Source organism: Hemiscyllium ocellatum, chromosome 42, assembly GCF_020745735.1.
Source record: "Hemiscyllium ocellatum isolate sHemOce1 chromosome 42, sHemOce1.pat.X.cur, whole genome shotgun sequence".
In the NCBI taxonomy this organism is placed as follows: Eukaryota; Metazoa; Chordata; class Chondrichthyes; order Orectolobiformes; family Hemiscylliidae; genus Hemiscyllium; species Hemiscyllium ocellatum.
In genome coordinates this window covers 35,851,044-35,871,225 of record NC_083442.1, presented here as the reverse complement: position 1 = coordinate 35,871,225, position 20,182 = coordinate 35,851,044, and the positions used below count along the sequence as shown (strand labels likewise).

Here is a 20,182-nt window from a genome sequence, read left to right as displayed (position 1 = left end):
ATTGAATTTTTTGAGGAAGTCACAAAGAGGATTGATGAGGGCAGAGCAGTAGATGTGATCTATATGGACTTCAGTAAGGCGTTCGACAAGGTTCCCCATGGGAGACTGATTAGCAAGGTTAGATCTCACGGAATACAGGGAGAACTTGCCATTTTTTTACAGAACTGGTTCAAAGGTAGAAGACAGAGGGTGGTGGTGAGGGTTGTTTTTCAGACTGGAGGCCTGTGACCAGTGGAGTGCCCCAACGATGGGTGCTGGGTTCTCGACCTTTTGTCATTTACATAAATGATTTGGATGCGAGCATTAGAGGTACAGGTAATAAGTTTGCAGATGGAGGTATAGTGAACAGCAAAGAGGGTTACCTCAGATTACAATAGGATCTTGACCAAATGGGCCAATGAGCAAAGAAGTGGCAGATGGAGTTTAATTCAGATAAATGCGAGGTGTGGCATTTTGGGAAAGCAAATCTTAGCAGCACTTATACACTTAATGGTAAGGTCCTAGGGAGTGTTGCTGAACAAAGAGACCTTGGAGTGCAGGTTCATAACTCGTTGAAAGTGGAGTCACAGATGGATAGGATAGTGAAGAAGGTGTTTGGTATGCTTTCATTTATTGGTCAGAGTATTGAGTACAGGAGTTGGGAGGTCATGCTGCGGCTGTACAGGATATTGGTTAGGCCACTGTTGGAATATTGCGTGCAATTCTGGTCTCCTTCCTATTGGAAAGATGTTGGGAAACTTGAAAGGGTTCAGAAAAAATGTTTAAGGGTGTTCCCAGGGTTGGAGGATTTGAGCTTTGGGGAGAGGCTGAACAGGCTGGGGATGTTTTCCCTGGAGCGTCGGAGGCTGAGGGGCGACTTTATGGAGGTTTACAAAATTATGAGGGGCATGGATAGGATAAATAGACAAAGTCTTTTCCCTGGAGTGGGAGAGTCCAGAACAGGAGGGCATAGGTTTAGGGTGAGAGGGGAAAGATATAAAAGAGACCTAAGGGGCAACGTTTTCACACAGAGGGTGGTACATGTATGGAATGAGCTGTCAGAGCAAGCGGTGGAGGCTGGTACAATTGCAACATTTAAGAGGCATTTGGATGGGTATATGAATAGGAAGAGTTTTGAGGGATATGGGCCGGATGCTGGCAGGTGGGACTCGATTGGGTTGGAATATCTGGTTGGCATGGACAGGTTGGACTGAAGGGTCTGTTTCCATGCTATACATCTCCATGACTATGACTCTATTTACCTCCCCAGTCACTGACTCGATTTGAACCAGTCATTTCATTACTAAGGGGTGTTATGTGTCCCTAAGTTGACTTTCCGGACTGGACAAATGCTCCATTTTCAAATCCAGCTGCATCTAACTCAACAAGATTACCTGGTTCTGCCTCTGCTTTATTTGCATTTTAAAAAATTCATTCTGAGGATCTGGAAGTTGCTGGCTAGACCAGCATTTATTATCTGGCTGTAATTATTTTGGAGAATGTGGTATTGACAACATTTGGCATCAATGGACAACTAAGAGTCATCCATGTTGTTGTAGATGTGGAATCATGTGTAGGCCATACTGGGTAAAAAGATGGCAAATTTCCTTCCCTGAAGGCCGTAGTTAAATCAGCTGGGCTTTGATGACCACTTGTTATTTTACATCATCTTTTTCAGTTGTACTTGATGTACTGGATCCAATTCCCAAATTTGAACTTGTGTCTCCAAACTATTGCCTAGCCTTTTGTGTTCCTATCCAGTTCCACTGCTATGATATAGCCTTCCCATGCTGAAATCCTCCAAGTTAATGTTCATTCTAGACAAAGTTATTCTAGTACTCTGTTGTTTGGCCTCGCATCTACCTTCTGTAAACTTTAAGTCATCCAAAACTCTGCCAATTTTACATCAATTCACTGCAAACATTTGAAACTATTTTGCTGTTCCTTCATTATCATTGGATCAAAATGCTGGAACTCTGTCCCTTATAGCAATATGGGTGAACTACGCTACCTGCTCAAGGCCGTTCAGAATACACAATAAATGCTGACCCAGCCAGAGACACTCACATCCTCTGAAAGAAGTTTTAAAAAACTAAGCCCAGTTCATGCCTTTTGTGTTTGCTGATCTATCTCAGCTCTGTTCTCAACATAACTTGACTTTATAATTTTTTTTTGCATTTAAAGCCCTTCATAGCTTACCATTTATCTCACTTATCTTGTGACTTACTGGGATCTTTCCAGCTCTTCCTAATCCCAATGGAACTATCTTTTTCCAATGTTGCTGTCATTCAGAAGCTGTTCTGTGCTTTCCTGCAGTTTGTTTACCAAATATTTCCCACCTGATGGTCTAGTTTCTCTGTCATTCATTTGGGGGCAAAGTTGGGATTATTCCCTTGTAGTTCCTCAAATTTGATCAGACAAACACAGGCTATCCGCTTTTTAGTTCCTTGTTAGCTTGACATCATTTGCAGGAAAATTGTTAGTGTCTATTATAAAAGATGTAACAACAGAGCACTTGGAAGATAGTGACAAGATAAGACAGTCAGCATAGATTTACGAAGGGGAAATTGTACTTAACAAATCTGCTGGAAGTTTTTGAGGATGAAACTCGTGCAGTGGATAAGAGGGAGCCAATGGATATGGTTTACTTGGATTTTCAGAATGCTTTCAATCTTATCCACATAAACGATTAGCATGTAAAACTGAAGTGAGTGCAATTGATAGTCATGCTCTGAAATGGATTGAGAATTGGTTGGCAGGCAGAAAACACAGAGTAGGAATACATGGATCTTTTTCTGAGTGGCAGGCAGTGACTAGTGCGATACCGCAGGGATCAATACTGCGACCCCAGCCATTCACAATATAAGTCAATTATTTGGATGAGGGAACTATCATCACTCATAGAGTGATATCTCCATGCAGATGACACAAAATTGAGTGGGAGGGTATGTTAGAAGGAGGATGCAGAGAAGATTCACTTTGATTGGGCAAGTTGATTAACTAGGTAAATGCATGACAGATAACATAATGTGGGTAAATGAGAGGTAATCCTCGTTGGTAGCAAAGCGGGAAGGCAAATTTAATCAAAATTGCGGTAGATTGGGAAAGGGGAATTACAATAAGACTAGTCGTAAAGAGTAAACATGCAGATGCAGCAGGCGGTGAAGAAGGCAAATGGTATGTTAGCTTTCATAGTGAGAGGATTCGAGTACAGCAGCAGGGATATCTTGCTGCAAGAACACAAGGTCTTGGTAAGAACAAACCTGGAGTATTGTGTGCTGTTTTGGTCTCCTTGTCTGAAGAAGGATGTTCTGATTATTGAGGGAGTGCAGCAAAGGTGTTCTAGACATATTCCTAGGATTGATGTACAGGGAGAGACTGGATTGATTAGGATTATATTCACTGGAGTTTAGAAGAATCAGGGGGTTTTCTAGAAATCGTTAAAATTCTAACAGGATTAGGCAGGGTAGATTTGAGAAGGATGTTCTCTGACTAGGGCGTCTATAGCCAGAAGTCACAATTGTGGGTAAGGGTTAGACCTTTTAGGACGAAGATGATTATTGAGGGAGTGCAGCTTGTGGAATTTTCTGCTTCAGAAATTGGTTGAGGCCAAAGTATGGAATGTTTTCAAGAAAGAGAGGGAAATAATTTGAAGGGGTAAAGGGATCAAAGGATATGGGGGAGAAAGTGGGAACAGGGTACTGAGTTGGATGATGAGCCAGGATCACATTGAATGCAGAGTAGGCTTGAAAGGCCAATTGGCCATCTCCTTCTCCTAGACTCTGTGGTTCTATGACAGATCAGGGGCATGTTGATGGGACTACTAGTTTGAGTCCTGAATCCTGTGAAAGCAATGTTAGCTCCTTGTATCAGAACAGTGATTGACAGTCAAAGGAATGGTGAAGGGGTGAACCCAGATAGTCAGTCTGCCTGCGGATATAATCGCAGGTTCAGCTTTGATTATAAGCCTGTGCTTTGGAGGAAGAATTTGCATTTATGTAACACCTTTTGCAACCCGATGCTGAATTAAGTACTTTTTGAAAAAGCCTGGTCATCTTATCATGTGATGATGTGGAGGTGCCGGTGTTGGACTGGCGTGGACAAAGTTAAAAATCATACAACATCAGGTTATAGTCCAACAGGCTTATTTGGAAGTACTAGCTTTCAGAGTACTGCTCCTTTATCAGGCGGTTGCGCTACGAAAACTAGTGCTTCCAAATAAACCTGTTGGACTATTTCCTGGTGTTGTGTGGTTTTTATCTTCGTCTATGCCAGTCTAATACTGGCAACTCCAAATCATGAAAACAAGAAGTGTGTTATATACAGGGGCAAATGTAACTTGGAGTGTGGAGTTCTAACAAAAACTCTTGTTGTGTTTCAGTCCCTGTGATATTTGTTAAGGGATAGTGGATATTGCTTATTCACAGTGCTGGGAAATACCAACTGTGGAAAATGCTGAAATTCAGGACACACTCCTTCATTCACACTGTGGGTCAGTAAGAGGAAACCGGTTTGATGGAATAAGTTTGTTTGCAAATTGTTGAACTTAATCTTGAATCATTTCTGTGACCAACCCCTTCTTTATCTGTTCTCCATTATACAGCTCTATTATTCCATATTTTTAAATCTCTGATGCACTTATCTCTTTTTGTCTCTAACGTGTGTTTATGTCTCGCTTCCTTATATTTCATGTTTCTATTTAATTCACTGCTTCCCTGTACCAGCTTTCTTTATTTCTGTCGTCCATTTGTTTCTTTCTGCTTTATGCTTTTCTGTCCCTTCTTGTGGTCTGCCCTTTCTCTCAGGCAGTTTCTTAAAATTAAGGACAATGTGCTTCCACTCTAGTTCAATAGGTTCTGAGCTGCCTGATGAATCCAACGTATGACCTGCAAACTGTACAATATTCAGGTCAGGTAATGCTTCAGAGTTTGGTATAGAAGGTTGTCTGGTGATTTTGAGATAGTGAGGACTGCAGATGCTGGAAACTCAGAGTTGATAAAGTGTGGAGCTGGATAAAGCAGAGGAAGTCAAGCAGCCTCAGATGAGTAGGACTGATGAAACATTCAGATCTCAAATGTCGTCTCTCCTGCTTCCTCTTTGATGGTTTGCAGACTTGTTCTGTTGCCTTGATTTTGCATCTGTCCATTCCTGACAATGTCTGTTATGTGTTCTGAGCTTTCCCTCTTTTGGTCAGTGGAGTCTTGCATACATACAACTTGTCCTGTCCAGTGGAGCTGATTTTGAGTGATTAGCACCTCAGCAATGGTCTGGTCTCTGCCCAGTGCTCTGGCTTTCTGCTGCATTTGCCTCTCTCTTGTCTTGTGACTACTTCAGTTTCTGGCTAGTTCCTCTCAATTTCACTGCTTCCCATTGTTATAAAGGCTTCAGTGTTGCAAACACACAGCTTCAGTAAGCCTGTATAGCAGCAGATACCTAAAGACAGGCTGCTCAGTGCCTTGTGTTCTACATTCTAATTATATCCATACTCAGTAACCTTTGTTCTGTGGAAGTGTTGGCTCCCAAGGGCTTCTTGTAAGGGTGGAGTGATTTTAATTGTCATCAAGTACAATGACCTCAAGTTAGAAAATGTGGTCAGGGTAAGAAAGTATTAGTTCATTGGTTGTAATGTAGTGAACTCCTCATTCGGGAGCTGATCAAGGACAATTAGCCCTAACTGAGTTCATCACTTCTTGAAATGTTAATGAGATGATGTATATGTGAGCATGTGAGACCATCCTCCCCCAGCCCTCACTGAATGTGAATTTTAGTCATTGCTGGTGGGTTATAATGCAATACCCTCGTGTGCATTGTATTAGACTCAGCTAGAACATTCTGGAGAGTTAGTGATCACTGTCTGAGCTTACACAGACAGAATAAGACACCACAGTAAAAGTCTGTCGATGCCTGTGGAGCCATACCTCAGCAAAGCGTCAGTATGTTCATGAGAGGTGAAATCTGGTTTCAAAGGTGATGCTGAGGATTGAGTGAACGAAGGGTCTGGGCTAACAGACAACCAAGGTGTGCAGTCAATAATGAAGGAAAGTGTTTAGCACCCTCACTTTTGTTGCTCAGACCTTTGAGTAAAAGAATTTGAACATCATGTTGAGGTTGGTCAGGAAGGTATATTGTTAAGCTGCAGAAGGTTCAGAAGAGATTTACCAAGATGTTGTCTGCATTAGAGGGTTTAAGTTAAAAAAAAAGGCTGATAAATTGGAACGTTTTTCGCTGGAGGGTAGGAGGCTGAGGGGTAACCTTTATAGAAGTTTATACAATCATGAGGGACAAAGGTAAGGTGAACAGCAACGGTCTTTTTCTTAGGATGGGGGACTGCAAAACAATGGGGCATATTTTCAATGTGAGAGAAAAATTTAAAAAGGACGTGAAGGACATTGTTTTTATGCAGAGAGTGGTTCATGTGCTGAAATGAACTGCCAGAGAGTGGTGGATGCAAATACAGTTACAACACTTATAAGACCTTTGGGTAATTACATGAATAGGAAAGGTCTGGAGAGATATGGACCAAATGCAGGCAGGTGGGACTAGTTCAGTTTGAGAACGTGGTTGGTGAGGACTAGCTGGACCAAAAAGAGTCTGTTTCTGTTTTGTACAACTCTGTGATTGATTCAAGTCAACCAGAGAAATCTTGAGAGCATTTCTGCTCAGTGAGATGAGTTTAGCTTTGAGGTACAGATAGCAGTATTGATTGGGCCAGGAAATGGCATAAGACATCTTATGCAAGGAAACTGGAGGACTGTATCAAGGGCTGTCAGGAGTGATCTTTCCAGAAGCTTGTCACAATTTGATAGAAATAATGTGAGCATGTGCAACTCTTTTCAAATCAACCACCTCCAAGTATTGTTTCAGAGAACCTATCGCCATCACTGGGAGATATAGCAATAATTTAATTCATATATCTGTACCTTCTGTTATAATAAAAATCCTCACAATATCCAGCTTGAAGAGCTCATTGAGTCTGAGTAAGAGGCAGTTGCAGTGGTACCAGACAAGACACACTCGGTACAGGCTGGGAGGTGTTACTGGGTGAAACCCTGCAAGAGGATTACTTAGCTGCATCTGTATTTTGAATCCACTTTGCTTATACTGTTGGGTTAAGTGACTCCTCCAAGTCAATATATTGCATTACTAAAGTTACTCTCTAGACAGCATATTCAACATGCTATTTACATTATCGGGTCTTCTCTAACAAAATAATTGGACTCCTTCAATGCTGCTGTCTGAGTCGATATCTGGGAGTAAGGGCAGCCCATATTGAATATGAAGACAGAGAAAGACTTCCCATATGAAATTTGAACTTTGTGCTGACATGCTCTTGTTTAAGCCAATTTAATTTTAATATGGGCATTGATATTTTTGTGTGGGGAGGCAAATGTGGGGGCAGTATTTATTGGGCCAGGAAAAGGAAAAAAGGCCCTCAAACATTTCAATGAGCTTCAGGTACAGTGAACTATTTGAAATGGAGCTGACACTATAATCTTGGCAAATGCATCATCCATTATATGTACCATAACATTCCACCGATTATAGTTTGGTTTTGTTTAGTGAGGGAAGGATTATTGACTGGGGATGCTGTACCGGTAGTACCATGAGATCTTCAATATCCTCTGAACAAGAATGTGGGAGCCTCAGAACAACTCCTAATTATGTGCTTACAAATTAGAAGTTTACAAGGCAGTGAGAGCGAGACTTGTACATCATCCTGATTCCTTCCAACAAACTTGTACATATCTCCACGTGCAATCTTCTGTAGTATAGTGCCTTTGTTCCTCCCTTTTTAAACCTCCGGCTTGAGATACCTATTCAAGGTGATGCAGTGGCAACCCACTGACGGTCCCCAGCTCATTGAATAAACCCCGGTAATGCTACCGTGTGATAATTAGTTTCAGTGACCATAGACATTGTCATTGTACCCACGTTCACCACCTTTCCAGGAGGTTCATTCCACACTGTGTACAAAAAACAAAGCCTCATGTTTTTTAAAATCTCTCTCCTCTCACTTTAAAACAAAATGTTGCCTAGTCATGAAATTCCCCATCCCAGGAAAAAAGACAACTACCAATAATTCTATCTATAATTCTAATTTATTTTATAAACTTACATAAGATCCTCTCTCAATCTCCTATGCTCCAGTGGAAAGAGTCCCAAGCTATCCAGCTTTTCTCTGTAACTCAAACCTTGCATACTGAGCAACATCCTGGTAAATCTCTTCTGAATCCTCTCCAGATTGATAATTTCCTTCTATAACTGGATGACCAGAACTAGACACCGTACTCCAGAAGAGGCCTCACCAATGTCCTGTACAACCTTCACCCAGAGGTGGGGAACCTTTTCATGTTGGAAGGTTGCATTATGTTAGTTGTAATCTAACAAGGCTGCTCCAAGAAACTTCAATTATATATTCTTCAAAATTCACATTATTTTGTAAAAATCTAACTACTATGTACTAACTAACTCAAAATATGAAAACAAAAGTTAATTCTGAAGTGAACTAACCTTTTAATGACTTTGTTGTGACTGCTTTTTGTAGGAAAGCATTTGAATATTTGGTTGCAGCGTGGAGGTCTGCAGTTTTAGCTGATCCTAAAGATGGGTATCTGTCATTTGTGACCTTAAGGGCGTCTTTATTTTGGTTAAGTAGGAGAATGTAGATTCACAGCAATAAGTGGTTGAAAAGCAAGAAAGCATTTTTTGTGCATATTGCCGAAGGCATGGGGATTCTATTTCATTTTTCCATATTTCAATCGGATCTTTCTTAGCGTCAAAATAAGGATTTTAAAATGTCATCTTCTGAGAGATCAATCAATTCCATCTGTAGTTCTATAGGAGCCTTATGACTTAGCAATTTTTTTAATTGTGGCATTCAGTCTGTGAGGATTATTCATTGAATTTTCTTTTACTTTCTGGTATTTTAAGTACATTCATTTTAAGATTAAAATGAAAATAATAAAGGACAAAAAACATATTAATAAAAGAATAAAAGATTTGTTCTGCAAAATTTGGATTAATTCAAAAGGCCACACACAATGGCCTAGCAGGCCGCAGGTTCCCCACCCCTGTCCCAACTCCTGTACTTAAAGGACTGAGCAATGAAAGCAAGCTTGCCAAATGCCTTTTTAACCACCCTGTCTATGTGTGACACAAACTTTAAACAATTATGTACATGCACCCCTAGGTCCCTCTGTTCTATAACACTACCCAAGGCCCTACCTTTAATTGTATAAGCTCCACCCTTGTCTTAAAATGCAATAACTTGCATTTATCCAGATTGAACTCCATCTGCCATTTTTCAGCCCATTGACCCATTTGATAATCCTTTTGTAATCTTAGAAAACCTTCACTGTCTACTATACCACCAATTTTGGTGTCGTCCACAAACTTACTAACCATGCCTTCTATATTCATATCCAAATCAGTTATATAACTGACAAACGAAAGAGAATCCAGGGCTGATCTCTGTGGAACACCACTGATCACATGCCTTCAGTTCGCAAAGCAACCCTCCACCATTACTCTGTCTCCTGCCATTAAGCCAATTATGGAAGCAATTGGCAAGCTCGTTCTGAATCTCATGAGACCTAACTTTACTAATCAGTCTACCAGGCAGGACTTTGTCAAAGGCTTTACTAAAATCCAAATAAACAACGTCTACTGCTCTGCCATCATCAATCTTTTGTTAACTTCCGCAAAAGAACTCAATCAAGTTTGTGAGACATGATTTTCCTTACACAAAACCATGCTGACTATCCTTAATCAATTTTTGCCTCGCTAAATGTCCATAAATCCTATCTTTTATAATTACCTCCAACAATTTACCCACAACTGAAGACTGACTCACACATGTCTATAGTTCCCCGGTTTCTCCTTACAACCTTTTCTTAAACTGAGGTGCAACATTAACAACCCTCCAGTCATCAGGCACTTCACCTGTGCTTGGAGATGATGCAAATATTTCAGCAAGGGGTCTTTTAATTTCCTGTCTTATTTGCTAAAACTTTCTGGGATACATTAGATCAGGTCCTGGAGATTTATCCACCTTAATATTCTCGAAGACCTCCTAAATTTCCTCTTCTGTAATGTGAACTGTTTTTAAAACATCAAAATTTATTTGTCTGCATTCTCTAGACTCTGTTTCTTTATCCACAGTAAAAACTGACAGGAAATATTCATTTAGTATCTCCCATCTATTGGGCTCAACACAAAGATGACCACCTTGATCTTTAAGAGGCCCTACTCTCTCCCTACTTACCCTCTTGCTCTTGATGTATTTGTAGAATTTCTTTGGATTATCCTTAACCTTATCTGCCAATGCTATCTCACGTTCCCTCTTTGCCTTCCTGATTTCTCTCTTAAGAATGACCCTATCTTGTTTATATTGATTAAGAGATTCAATTGAACCAAGTTGTCTTTATATAAAATAAGATTCTCTTTTATTCCTGATTGGAACCCCAATATCTATATTCATCCATTGTTCCTTAATCTTAGCAGCCTCACCCTTCACTCTAAGGAACTCTCATCATCACATTCTTAAACACTTTCCACTTGTCAGACATCCTTTTACCTGTGAACAGTCTACTCCAATCAACTTTTGAAAGTTCTTGTCTCATATCATTAAAATTTGCCTTAGTCCAGTTAAAAGCTTTAACTTTTATGGAAGGCTTATCCTTTTCCATAACTATTTTGAAACTAATAGAACCATGATGGCTAGACCCAAAGCGTCCCCCCATTTTTAACTTCAGTCACCTGCCCTGTCTTATTGCCCAGAAGAAGTTCTAATTTTGCTCCTTCTCTAGAAGGAGCATCCAAATATTGATGATGATAAATTTTCTTGAACCCATTGAACAAATTCTTCACCATCCAAACCTTTAACACTATGATAGCCACAGTCAATGTTTGGAAAATTAACATCCCCCATTATTGCAACCTTTTTTTGCTTCCACATATCAGAGATCTCTCTCCATATTTGTTTCTCAATTTCCCTCTTACTATTGGGGGACCTATAGTATAATTCCATAAAAGTGATCTTTCCTTTCTGATTTGTAATTTCTACATATATATTTTTACTGGATGATTTTTCAGAAATATCTTCCCTAGTTACAGCAGTAATGTAATCCTCAATCAAAAAAGCCACCACTCACCCCCTTTCTTGCCTCCTTTTCTATCCTTCCTGTAGCATCTAAAACCTGAAGCATTGGGCTGCCAGTGTTGTCCATCTCTCCAGCCAAGTTTCTGGAATAGCTATGACAACCCAATCCCATGTTCTTAAATATGCCTCGAGTTCATCTGTCTCACCTGTAAGACTCCTTGCACCAAAATAAATGCCATTTAGTTCTTCAGAGTTACCACATACTCTTGACTCTATCGATCTTTCTTTTCTACATGATGTGCTTTCCTCACATTCAGAACCTTCCCCACCGATCTTTCTAGTTACACTGCAGCTTTGAATTCTTCCACTCCCCGTCTCTTTCAGTATAAAGTCTCCCATAATGGAATGAGCAAATCACCCTGCTAAGGTGCTGTTCCCTTTCCAGTTTAGGTTAGACTCATCCTTTTTGGGTCTTTTCTATCACACAAGATATTCTAATTGTCCAAAAACCTGAACTCCTAAACAGTACACCAGTTCTTCAGCCGTTGATTTGTCTCCTTTAACCTTTTGTTCCTTCCCTCATTTGAGTTTGGCATTGGGAGTAAACCAAAAATTACTACTTTTAAGATTCTATTTTTGATCTTTTACCAAACCTCTTAAATTCACACTGTACTGCTTTAATCTTTTCCTGATAAAATCATTCCTAGCAATGTATACAATAATTACTGGCTTCTCAGTCTCACCTTTCAGAATATGTTTGAAACTTTTGGAGATAACGTCCTTAAAACAGCACCAGGAAAGCCACAAACCATCCTAAATTTACGCTCACTGCCACTATCTATGCTCCTGACAGTAGAGTCCCCGTTAACAATAATTCTATTAAATCTTGTCAAATGCTCTATGGCATAATAATCATTCCAAGTGTCCAAAAACAGATTGCCCTTTCCATTTTCCTCAGAGAGACTATCCCTTTTTACAGTTCCAAAAACTCAATCCCTATTTGATAGAGGAATAGCCACCGGAGACTTTTGAACTACATTCTTACTTTTCTCAACAGTTATCCATCCATCTGACTGATCCTGCAGTGTAATAACTTTTCTAAATCTACCAGCCATCTTACTCTGTGTTTCATATGTGCTCTTAATAATACTAAGCTTAAAAAGATGTTTCAGTAGCACCTTACATATAAGTTACCCTTCATTACCTACAGAAAAAAAGTTAAAATAGAATAAATTCAGAATATATATATCAAACATATAACACTTAAATAAAATCAACCAAGTAGCTGATTAACTGAATAAAAAAGACTCCTCTTCAATAAATTCCTCAAACAAAAAGAAATCTTCTCCAGATCCAACCATGTGTTGGACTCCCTGGCATGAAAACACAACTCCTTAATTTTAAAAAAACTTCGGATTTGAAAAAGAAAACCTTTGCACTGTTAAAGAAAGCCTTCTAAAGCACATAGGCTTGTTTAACTTGTGAATTTAGAATAAAAAATCCTGTGTTCACTGTGGGTCGTGTAAAGCTCATTTTGGAAAAGGTACATTTAAAACAAAATGTGATTTTTTTTTGAATGGCTTTTTTGGTTTTTGAATGTTAATGAAACAAAATGAATAAAAATCTTGTATTAGTAAACTATAAATACTGTAATAACTTTAAAATATGTACATAATAAATCTTTAACTAAGCCTACAATTTTAGAAGCACCTGAAAGATCCACACTGCTTCTCTTGTCAACCTGGACTATGTCACCTAGATGAACTATCATCATTGTTCCCTTGAATTACGACAGACTGTGTGATTATATCTGAAATAAGCCTAATTCTGTTCTTCATATTTTATTTCCAGGTTACTATGTAGTCTTACATTTTGACCTCATAAGCTGAAGGCGAAGTTACATCAGCAGAAATATTTGTATAAACACAAGTTGCTTGGAATGAAGACTCATTGGGGCCCGACAGCTTTTGAGCAACCATTGGCAGTATCTGATGAAGATTGTGTAGATGGCCTTCACTATCCTGTCCACTGACCCAGCCATTCACATCTTCTGTATCTTAGGTGCTACCAACCATTTTGTCAAAAACCCCGGTCACCATGATAAAAACAAAATGCCATTTTTCCAAAAGAGTGCATTTGTACACTTATGTGTGTTTTAGTATTATACTAACCATTTTTGAGGACATTAAAAATTGCAATGATTTTGTTGAGAGTACATTTAATTAGTAAATTAGAAAAAATAAAATTAGTTAAGGATTTAGTGAGGAGTGGAGAAGCTTGTGGTGCATTTCATTTCTAGGGTTGCAACTTAGTTGACCTTCCCATCCCACAGGTGGGGTACGTACCACTGCTCCAACTTTTAGATGCTGAATCATATTTATGATTTACAGGAAATGGGAAGAAAGTTTTAGTACAAATCTTCACTGGATTGATGTCTTAATTCTTCCCACAACACTTGCACACTCCACTCCTGAAGGGGCTGACTCTCACTGGGACACAGTTCCTGAAGGGGCTGACTCTCACTGGGATACAGTTCCTGAAGGTGCTGTCTCTCACTGGGACATAGTTCCTGAAGGTGCTGACTCTCACTGGGATACAGTTCCTGAAGAGGCTGACTCTCACTGGGATACAGTTCCTGAAGGTGCTGACTCTCACTGGGATACAGTTCCTGAAGAGGCTGACTCTCACTGGGATACAGTTCCTGAAGGTGCTGACTCTCACTGGAGGACAGTTCCTGACGGTGCTGGCAGGTAGAAGGTTCATGAAAAACAATAATGGGCTCTTTAACTATGGAAAACAGTCTTTATCCCCACCGAGATCCATGATCCGAACAGGAATTACCAGGATTGGGCTCTCTGTTGGCCCCTTACCTGAGCATAGGTTGGTTATGGATTGTAGAGATTGCTGATGAATGGGACTCAGTCCTGGAAATCAGTTATTCTGTGATGGGATGGAAGCTGAAATAATGGGAAAAATCGTATTATGGCCACATCTGTGGAGAGAAACAATAAACCTTTTGGCCTTCTATCAGAATTGGAGAAAGTTAAAAATGTAGTGTAATATTACATTTCTCATTTTCCCAGTTCCAGTGAAGGTTTGGGTTTTTCTAGTCCAGTAACATTACCACTTTGTCTTAGCCCCCTTCACAATGAGGACATTGCAGTCACCAGACCATGAGGGAAGCAGAATGGTTTAAGAGTTCCAGATATTACTGTAGAACTATCTTCTAAGAGTCAGAGTTACTTGGAGGTGTTGTTACTGGGAAGGAGTATGTCACTGGCACAAACATCCATGAATTTTCTGAGCTTATAGCTTGGTTATAAGTCTAACAAGTTTGTCTGAAATTTGATGAGGCATTGGATTAGTTGAAGCAAAGTGAAACAAGCAGGGAGTGCTTAGAGCCACTAACAAGACCCAGCGCAGCACAGGTGTTCGATGTGTTGATTATTTCTCAGCAAAATATTCGAGGGCCCAAATGACAGATTTGCAGTGAGAACAATGGGCTTTATTTCACATTAATAAGTAAGTGTCAGGCTGCATCTCATATGTCCATATGGTGAATTTTTAGATAGTAGAAGCATAGTCTCAATGTGCATCTGATTCGCATTTCTGAGATGTAAATAGTGCTTTCCATTGAGCTTTGCTGCAGCCTCCAGTCATACCTGCAAATCTCCATCCTTAATTATTTCACTCTCTTCCCAGCCACATTTACCATTTCATTCCTTCTTCCTCCTTGTCCTGAAGGCTCTCACCTTTGCAGCAATATAACTTCCTGGGTTCAAGCAGCTTTCTTCTCCCTCAGCCAAATGACTGCATTCATGTGGACATGATGAGAGTAACAATGGCACTTTAATCTCGAGGAGCTAGGCACTGGGGCAACAAAGCAGATTTCACCATGTTATGGCATCCAAGCATTTGCTTTCTTCATGAACTCTTTGAATGGCCACAAGGAATTAGAATCACGGTCAATCTCCCATCTTCTTTGTACTGAAATGAATGCTGGCTGCAGCTGAGATCTGTTAATTGTGTTGAGACTTGTGTGATGATCCTGTGACTTTGCTATTCTGAGTCACTTGGTAGCACACTGGACAGTGCATTCGTTCACTAGGCAATGTGGCAATTTCAGCTAATTCCTTCATTCGGAGAGAAGTGTCACATTGGCTTGTTTCCTAGCTCATTGAGGATTGTGTTGTAATGCTCATATCACGATCTGTTATTTCTTTGCAAGATTGGGCAATTTTCATTAAGACATAAGGTGCTTATTTTGAAGAAACATTGTAACTTTTTCATTTAATGTTGCTTCTCCATTTCTCTACAGAATCTATGATCCGAACATTCACCCCTTTCTACTTCACGGTGGAGCCAGCAGACACAGTAGCAATACGGGGGGCCTCAGTAATACTGAACTGTTCAGTGTTTGCTGAACCCAAGGCCAAAATTGAATGGAGAAAGGATGGGACATTCCTAAACCTGGTTTCAGATGAACGCAGGCAGATGCTTCCAGAAGGTTCACTGTTAATACAGAGCGTAGTACATTCCAAACACCACAAACCTGATGAAGGATTTTATCAGTGCGTCGCTACTATCGATAGCCTGGGGACGATTGTGAGTCGGACAGCAAAGGTGACAGTGGCAGGTGGGTACTACTGTGGAGCGTTACCCTCAGAGGTCACTCCATTTACTCTGTAATTTGTGCTACTGCTGAGATACTGGAACCTCTACATTCCAGTCATCTTTTCCAATTTCAAGTCTTTGCCATGAACGCGCCCAGAGCTTCAACTTCTAAATCCCATTCCTGGACTCAATATTATCACTGTCCTACTCCTTTTGTTTCAAGCAAATTAAATGGCCCCCTCTCACCCATTCTCATTACCAGTATTGTATGCAACAAGCTGGTTAAACTCTGGCAGTCATTTTGGTCATCCTTGCATCTAGCTCCTGCCAACCTGTGGCTGGTATTTTTCGACTCTTATCGCAGAATCTGGGTGGCAGAGGTAGGAATAGAGTATTGAAAATGAAATCTCTTCCTCTGGGTGTCTCAGTGGCTTTTGGTAGGTTTCTATGTTTACATAGGATGCTTGTCTCTGCCCTGCCTACGACACTGTGCAGAGCACGAGAAGCTGGTCCAATGATGATAATACCCATTAAAGCAGTTACTCGCGGGTTATCGCTAGAGCTTATCAAATTGCCAAAATCTAGGGAATAATTCAAGTCGCGCTTTCTTGGGCTTTTGGAGAGTGTATGCACTTAATATTTGGTCCTCTTTAGAGACAAAACAAGTGCATTTTCTGGTTAGCTTTACCATAAGAACTTTAAAAGCATCAGACAGATTGTTCCTGATATCCTGGGACCATTGTCTGGTCAATAGCAATCAGGCCTGTTATGGACTTCTTAAAAAAAGCAGAGCAGTCTCAAGGACCTCATTTGCTAGTTTCTTGACCCCACTGTTTTCCAATCGCTGACTACATTGGCCCTCTACAAGTGTCAGTTCAGGCAGTGGGGTATGTAACATTTTCTCAGTTATTGGTACATAAACCCAGTCCTGTGTAGGCAGTTTCTTGTTGGATTAAGTAGAGGAACCTCAGTCGAACCCTGTCCTAGTTCTAGCCTAAGGGCACTCACATGAGTTGTAATGTTTCAACTGCTGTTTTGTTCAGTGTGGAGAATGGGGTGAATGTGCTGCTTATGGTCTGTGTAGGTTATTTTCATGCTGGTGGTGAATTTACTGTTTGAAACATGAGAGTGTTGTAGTATGTGGACATTACAGTCAGGCAAGGAAGACTATGCAGTGAGCAGTGTCATTCCTGATTGAATAATTCAAGTTGAGTGAGGTTTTTGTACATCCATTAAGATGGCTCAATCCATCCTGAACCCAGGGAATATTTATGTTCTGCTCAGACGTGTAAAACCTTTTTCCCTTTTATTCTGGAATTTCCTTTGACCTGGATTGGGTTTTGTAAATTGGACAGCATTTGAATTGAATAACTAAATAAATAAATATAGTGTAAAATTTGCGAGTGCTGAGTTTTCTCAGTAATTTAATTGAAATTGTGTTTCAGAACTCAGTTTCACACCATGTCTAGCTTGTTACTAATTAGCAAATTGAGTTGAGACTTTGCTCTTGCCTTACACAGGGGCACTCTGATGGAACTCAGAACTGTGCATGTTATTAGTCTGTAGTAAATTATACAGTGTCGCAGGCATGTCATTGTAGAAATGATTGAACTGAATATAATAATTATCATATGTCCATCAATTTAATGTTTTCAGAATAGTACCAATTCTTGGATAATGTGTTGAAGCCCCAGTACTGTCAGTTCTGCACATTATATCCAATAGCTTATCATCTCACTTCAGTATTTTGTCCCTTTCCTCCTTTGCTAACGCTGTTCACTTCTGTTGTTGCCAGGGACCTGTTGCTTTCCATTACATTGTCTAGTCTCGCTTGACCAGCATGTTACCAAAATTTCGACCCTGGGTGAAGTATTCACTCTGGCATGACTGTGAACAGGCTCTAACTTTGAAACTCTCTAGTTCACATGCCATAGTCTACACTGGAAATGCTTTATCACAGCCCTTGAGGCTTTCCACACTGTGATGGAAAGCAGTAGATTAAGGATTTTTTATTGTAATAAGCTGTAAGTTTTTTAAAATCTGTTTCAGTCAGTGTTTGAAATGCCTATTTTTGATGCATCTTTAATTCAAATGTTATGGAATTTCAACATTTTGTTGAAGCTTTTGATTTTGCACTCATTTCACCTTGATTTTGCAGTGAATATACGTGTTATTTCTGTTTGCAAAGACTAGGACTTGGTTTATTAATATGTATCATCCAGTAAACATACTGTGCTATATTGGGAGTTCACCTGACCATCATAAATTGATTGTCAGCATCATTCTTCAGGCTCAGGATTGTCCAGCAAATGTTGTCCAGACGCATAAATCATATCCAATGTTACAGACTATGTTATGAGTTTTGCAAGTGCTGGCTAATGGAATCTGGTCAGTACCTTTTTTTTTAAACAGGATGTTGTGAACAGCTGAAGGGATGTGCAGTTTGACATGATTTGCCAGTTTTTGGGATCTACGTCTACATTCCTGATGTTACACCAAAGCATTAAAATTCATATCCTTTCTTATTCATTTATTTAACATACAATTTTTTTTTCGCCTTTTGAGTAATTCTGACAATTCATAATTGATTTTGAATGTTGATTTCCCATGTCAGCTGAGGCTCTGTTGCTTGCAAACTTGCCTCTAAGTTAGAATGTAGATGTTTTCAGAAGTTGGACCACATTGTCCTTGCTCTCATTCCAGTATGATGGAGTCTTGTTGACTCTTGTAGAACCTTTCAGCTCAAAATATTATCTGTTTCATTTCTTCAAAGATACTGCCAGAATTATGGGCGGCACGGTGGCACAGTGGTTAGCACTGCTGCCTCACAGCGCCTGAGACCCGGGTTCAATTCCCTACTCAGGCGACTGACTGTGTGGAGTTTGCACATTCTCCCCGTGTCTGCATGGGTTTCCTCCGGGTGCTCCGTTTTCCTCCCACAGTCCAAAGATGTGCGGGTCAGGTGAGTTGGCCATGCTAGATTGCCCGTAGTGTTAGGTAAGGGGTAAATATAGGGGTATGGGTGGGTTGCGCTTCGGCGGGTCGGTGTGGACTTGTTGAGCCGAAGGGCCTGTTTCCACATTGTAAGTAATCTAATCTAATCTACTTGAGTTGTCCTGCATTTTCTGTTTTTATTTGAGATTTCCAACATCTGCTCTATTTTGCTTTGATTTGAATATATAATAGAATGTTGCCTATGAGTATTTCGTGGTTAGAAATACAAGAATTGCACCAGACGTATTTCCATATTTGAACATATACATTTATGTAGAACTTTACCACTTCAGTAAATATGTCTCAATTCAGTATATTGCTGTAAAGTGGGGTGAGTGTTGTGTTGGCAATGTGCTACTGTATTGAATACAGAAAAACCCAATTGGAAGATGGAATATTTCAACTCAGCTATAGGAGCATACACTATGGCCCTCAATTTGATGCATGAAATAAAGGGTGGCGTCTCCAACAATATGGTACTCCCTCGGTATTGCACAGAATCCGGCTGAGGTGACTTTGTACATCTCAGCTATGTACGACAGAATTTATTTGACAGTTTTTGACATATTATATGAAGAAAAATATTGTATGTGTTTGGCGCAGATGATTTGATGTAATGAATTCTTACCCATAAGTAACAGCTCCACGTGATTTGAAGCCATATGGAGCAGAAAGTCACAGGTTCGATACCCGCTGTCTGCTTAGGTTGGCTGATTCCAGTTCACTAACAGCAGAACTGCTGTATTTATTCTCAGCAGCCATAGGCTGGAAGGTTTTTAAAAAAAGGGTTCCTGCTGTTGATTGCAATGCATTGACTTGTACAAGAAGATTCCTCAAGAGAAGGATAAGATTGAATTCAATTGTATGAAAGGGACTGGATTCAGATCTCCTCAGAAAAGATGTGTAGGTCTTGGAATGGCTGCACACTGACAATGACTCCAAGCCTAAATGGATTAAATATCAAAGAGAGCTTGCATTGCTCGTGTTCTATTTTTTTGAGAAGCTTAGGAGTGATGCATTTTAGATGATTAAAAATTAGATAGAGGGAAACTATTTTCTCTGGTAAAGTGAGAACCTATAAAAGGGACCATAATCTTAAAATTATGTTCACAGTTGCTATCTGAATTGAATTCAAAGTAGGAGATATTGACAAAGGGTCCTAGATGCCAGGTAATTGCCCATCAGAAATGTTAACATCCAGGTCTACTTCAAGTAGCCAGTATATCAGGACTTCTGAGGTGACCCGAAGCACCTTTTTTCTGGGCACATTGCTACAGAAACTGTCTTCCAATTGGAAGATCTGTGTTCAAGAGTTCTCACTTTTAAGATGGAGATGAGAAGTTTCATTAGTCTGTGGAATTCTGTTCCCCACAAACAGTGGAAACGGTGTCATTGAACTTATTCAGAACTGAGTTTGGTAGGTTTTTGATAGACAAGGGAATCAAAGGCATTGGAGGATAGGCATGAGATCGCAACCAGATCAGTTGTGACCTT

General features: G+C 40.0%; 1 protein-coding gene across 4 annotated transcripts in view; it reads left to right on the top strand.

Annotated features, from left to right (window-relative positions):
* The window catches only part of neo1a (neogenin 1a), a 206,149-nt gene that overhangs the window by 54,037 nt on the left and 131,930 nt on the right, over window positions 1–20,182 (top strand). For 3 of the 4 annotated variants that reach the window (XM_060853834.1, XM_060853833.1, XM_060853832.1), the window contains exon 2: window positions 15,399–15,716. In XM_060853834.1, the coding sequence (XP_060709817.1) occupies window positions 15,399–15,716 (318 nt within the window). Of the gene's footprint in view, window positions 1–8,290; window positions 8,314–15,398; window positions 15,717–20,182 lie in introns of those variants that run through there. The other variant, XM_060853835.1, reaches the window with a different exon arrangement.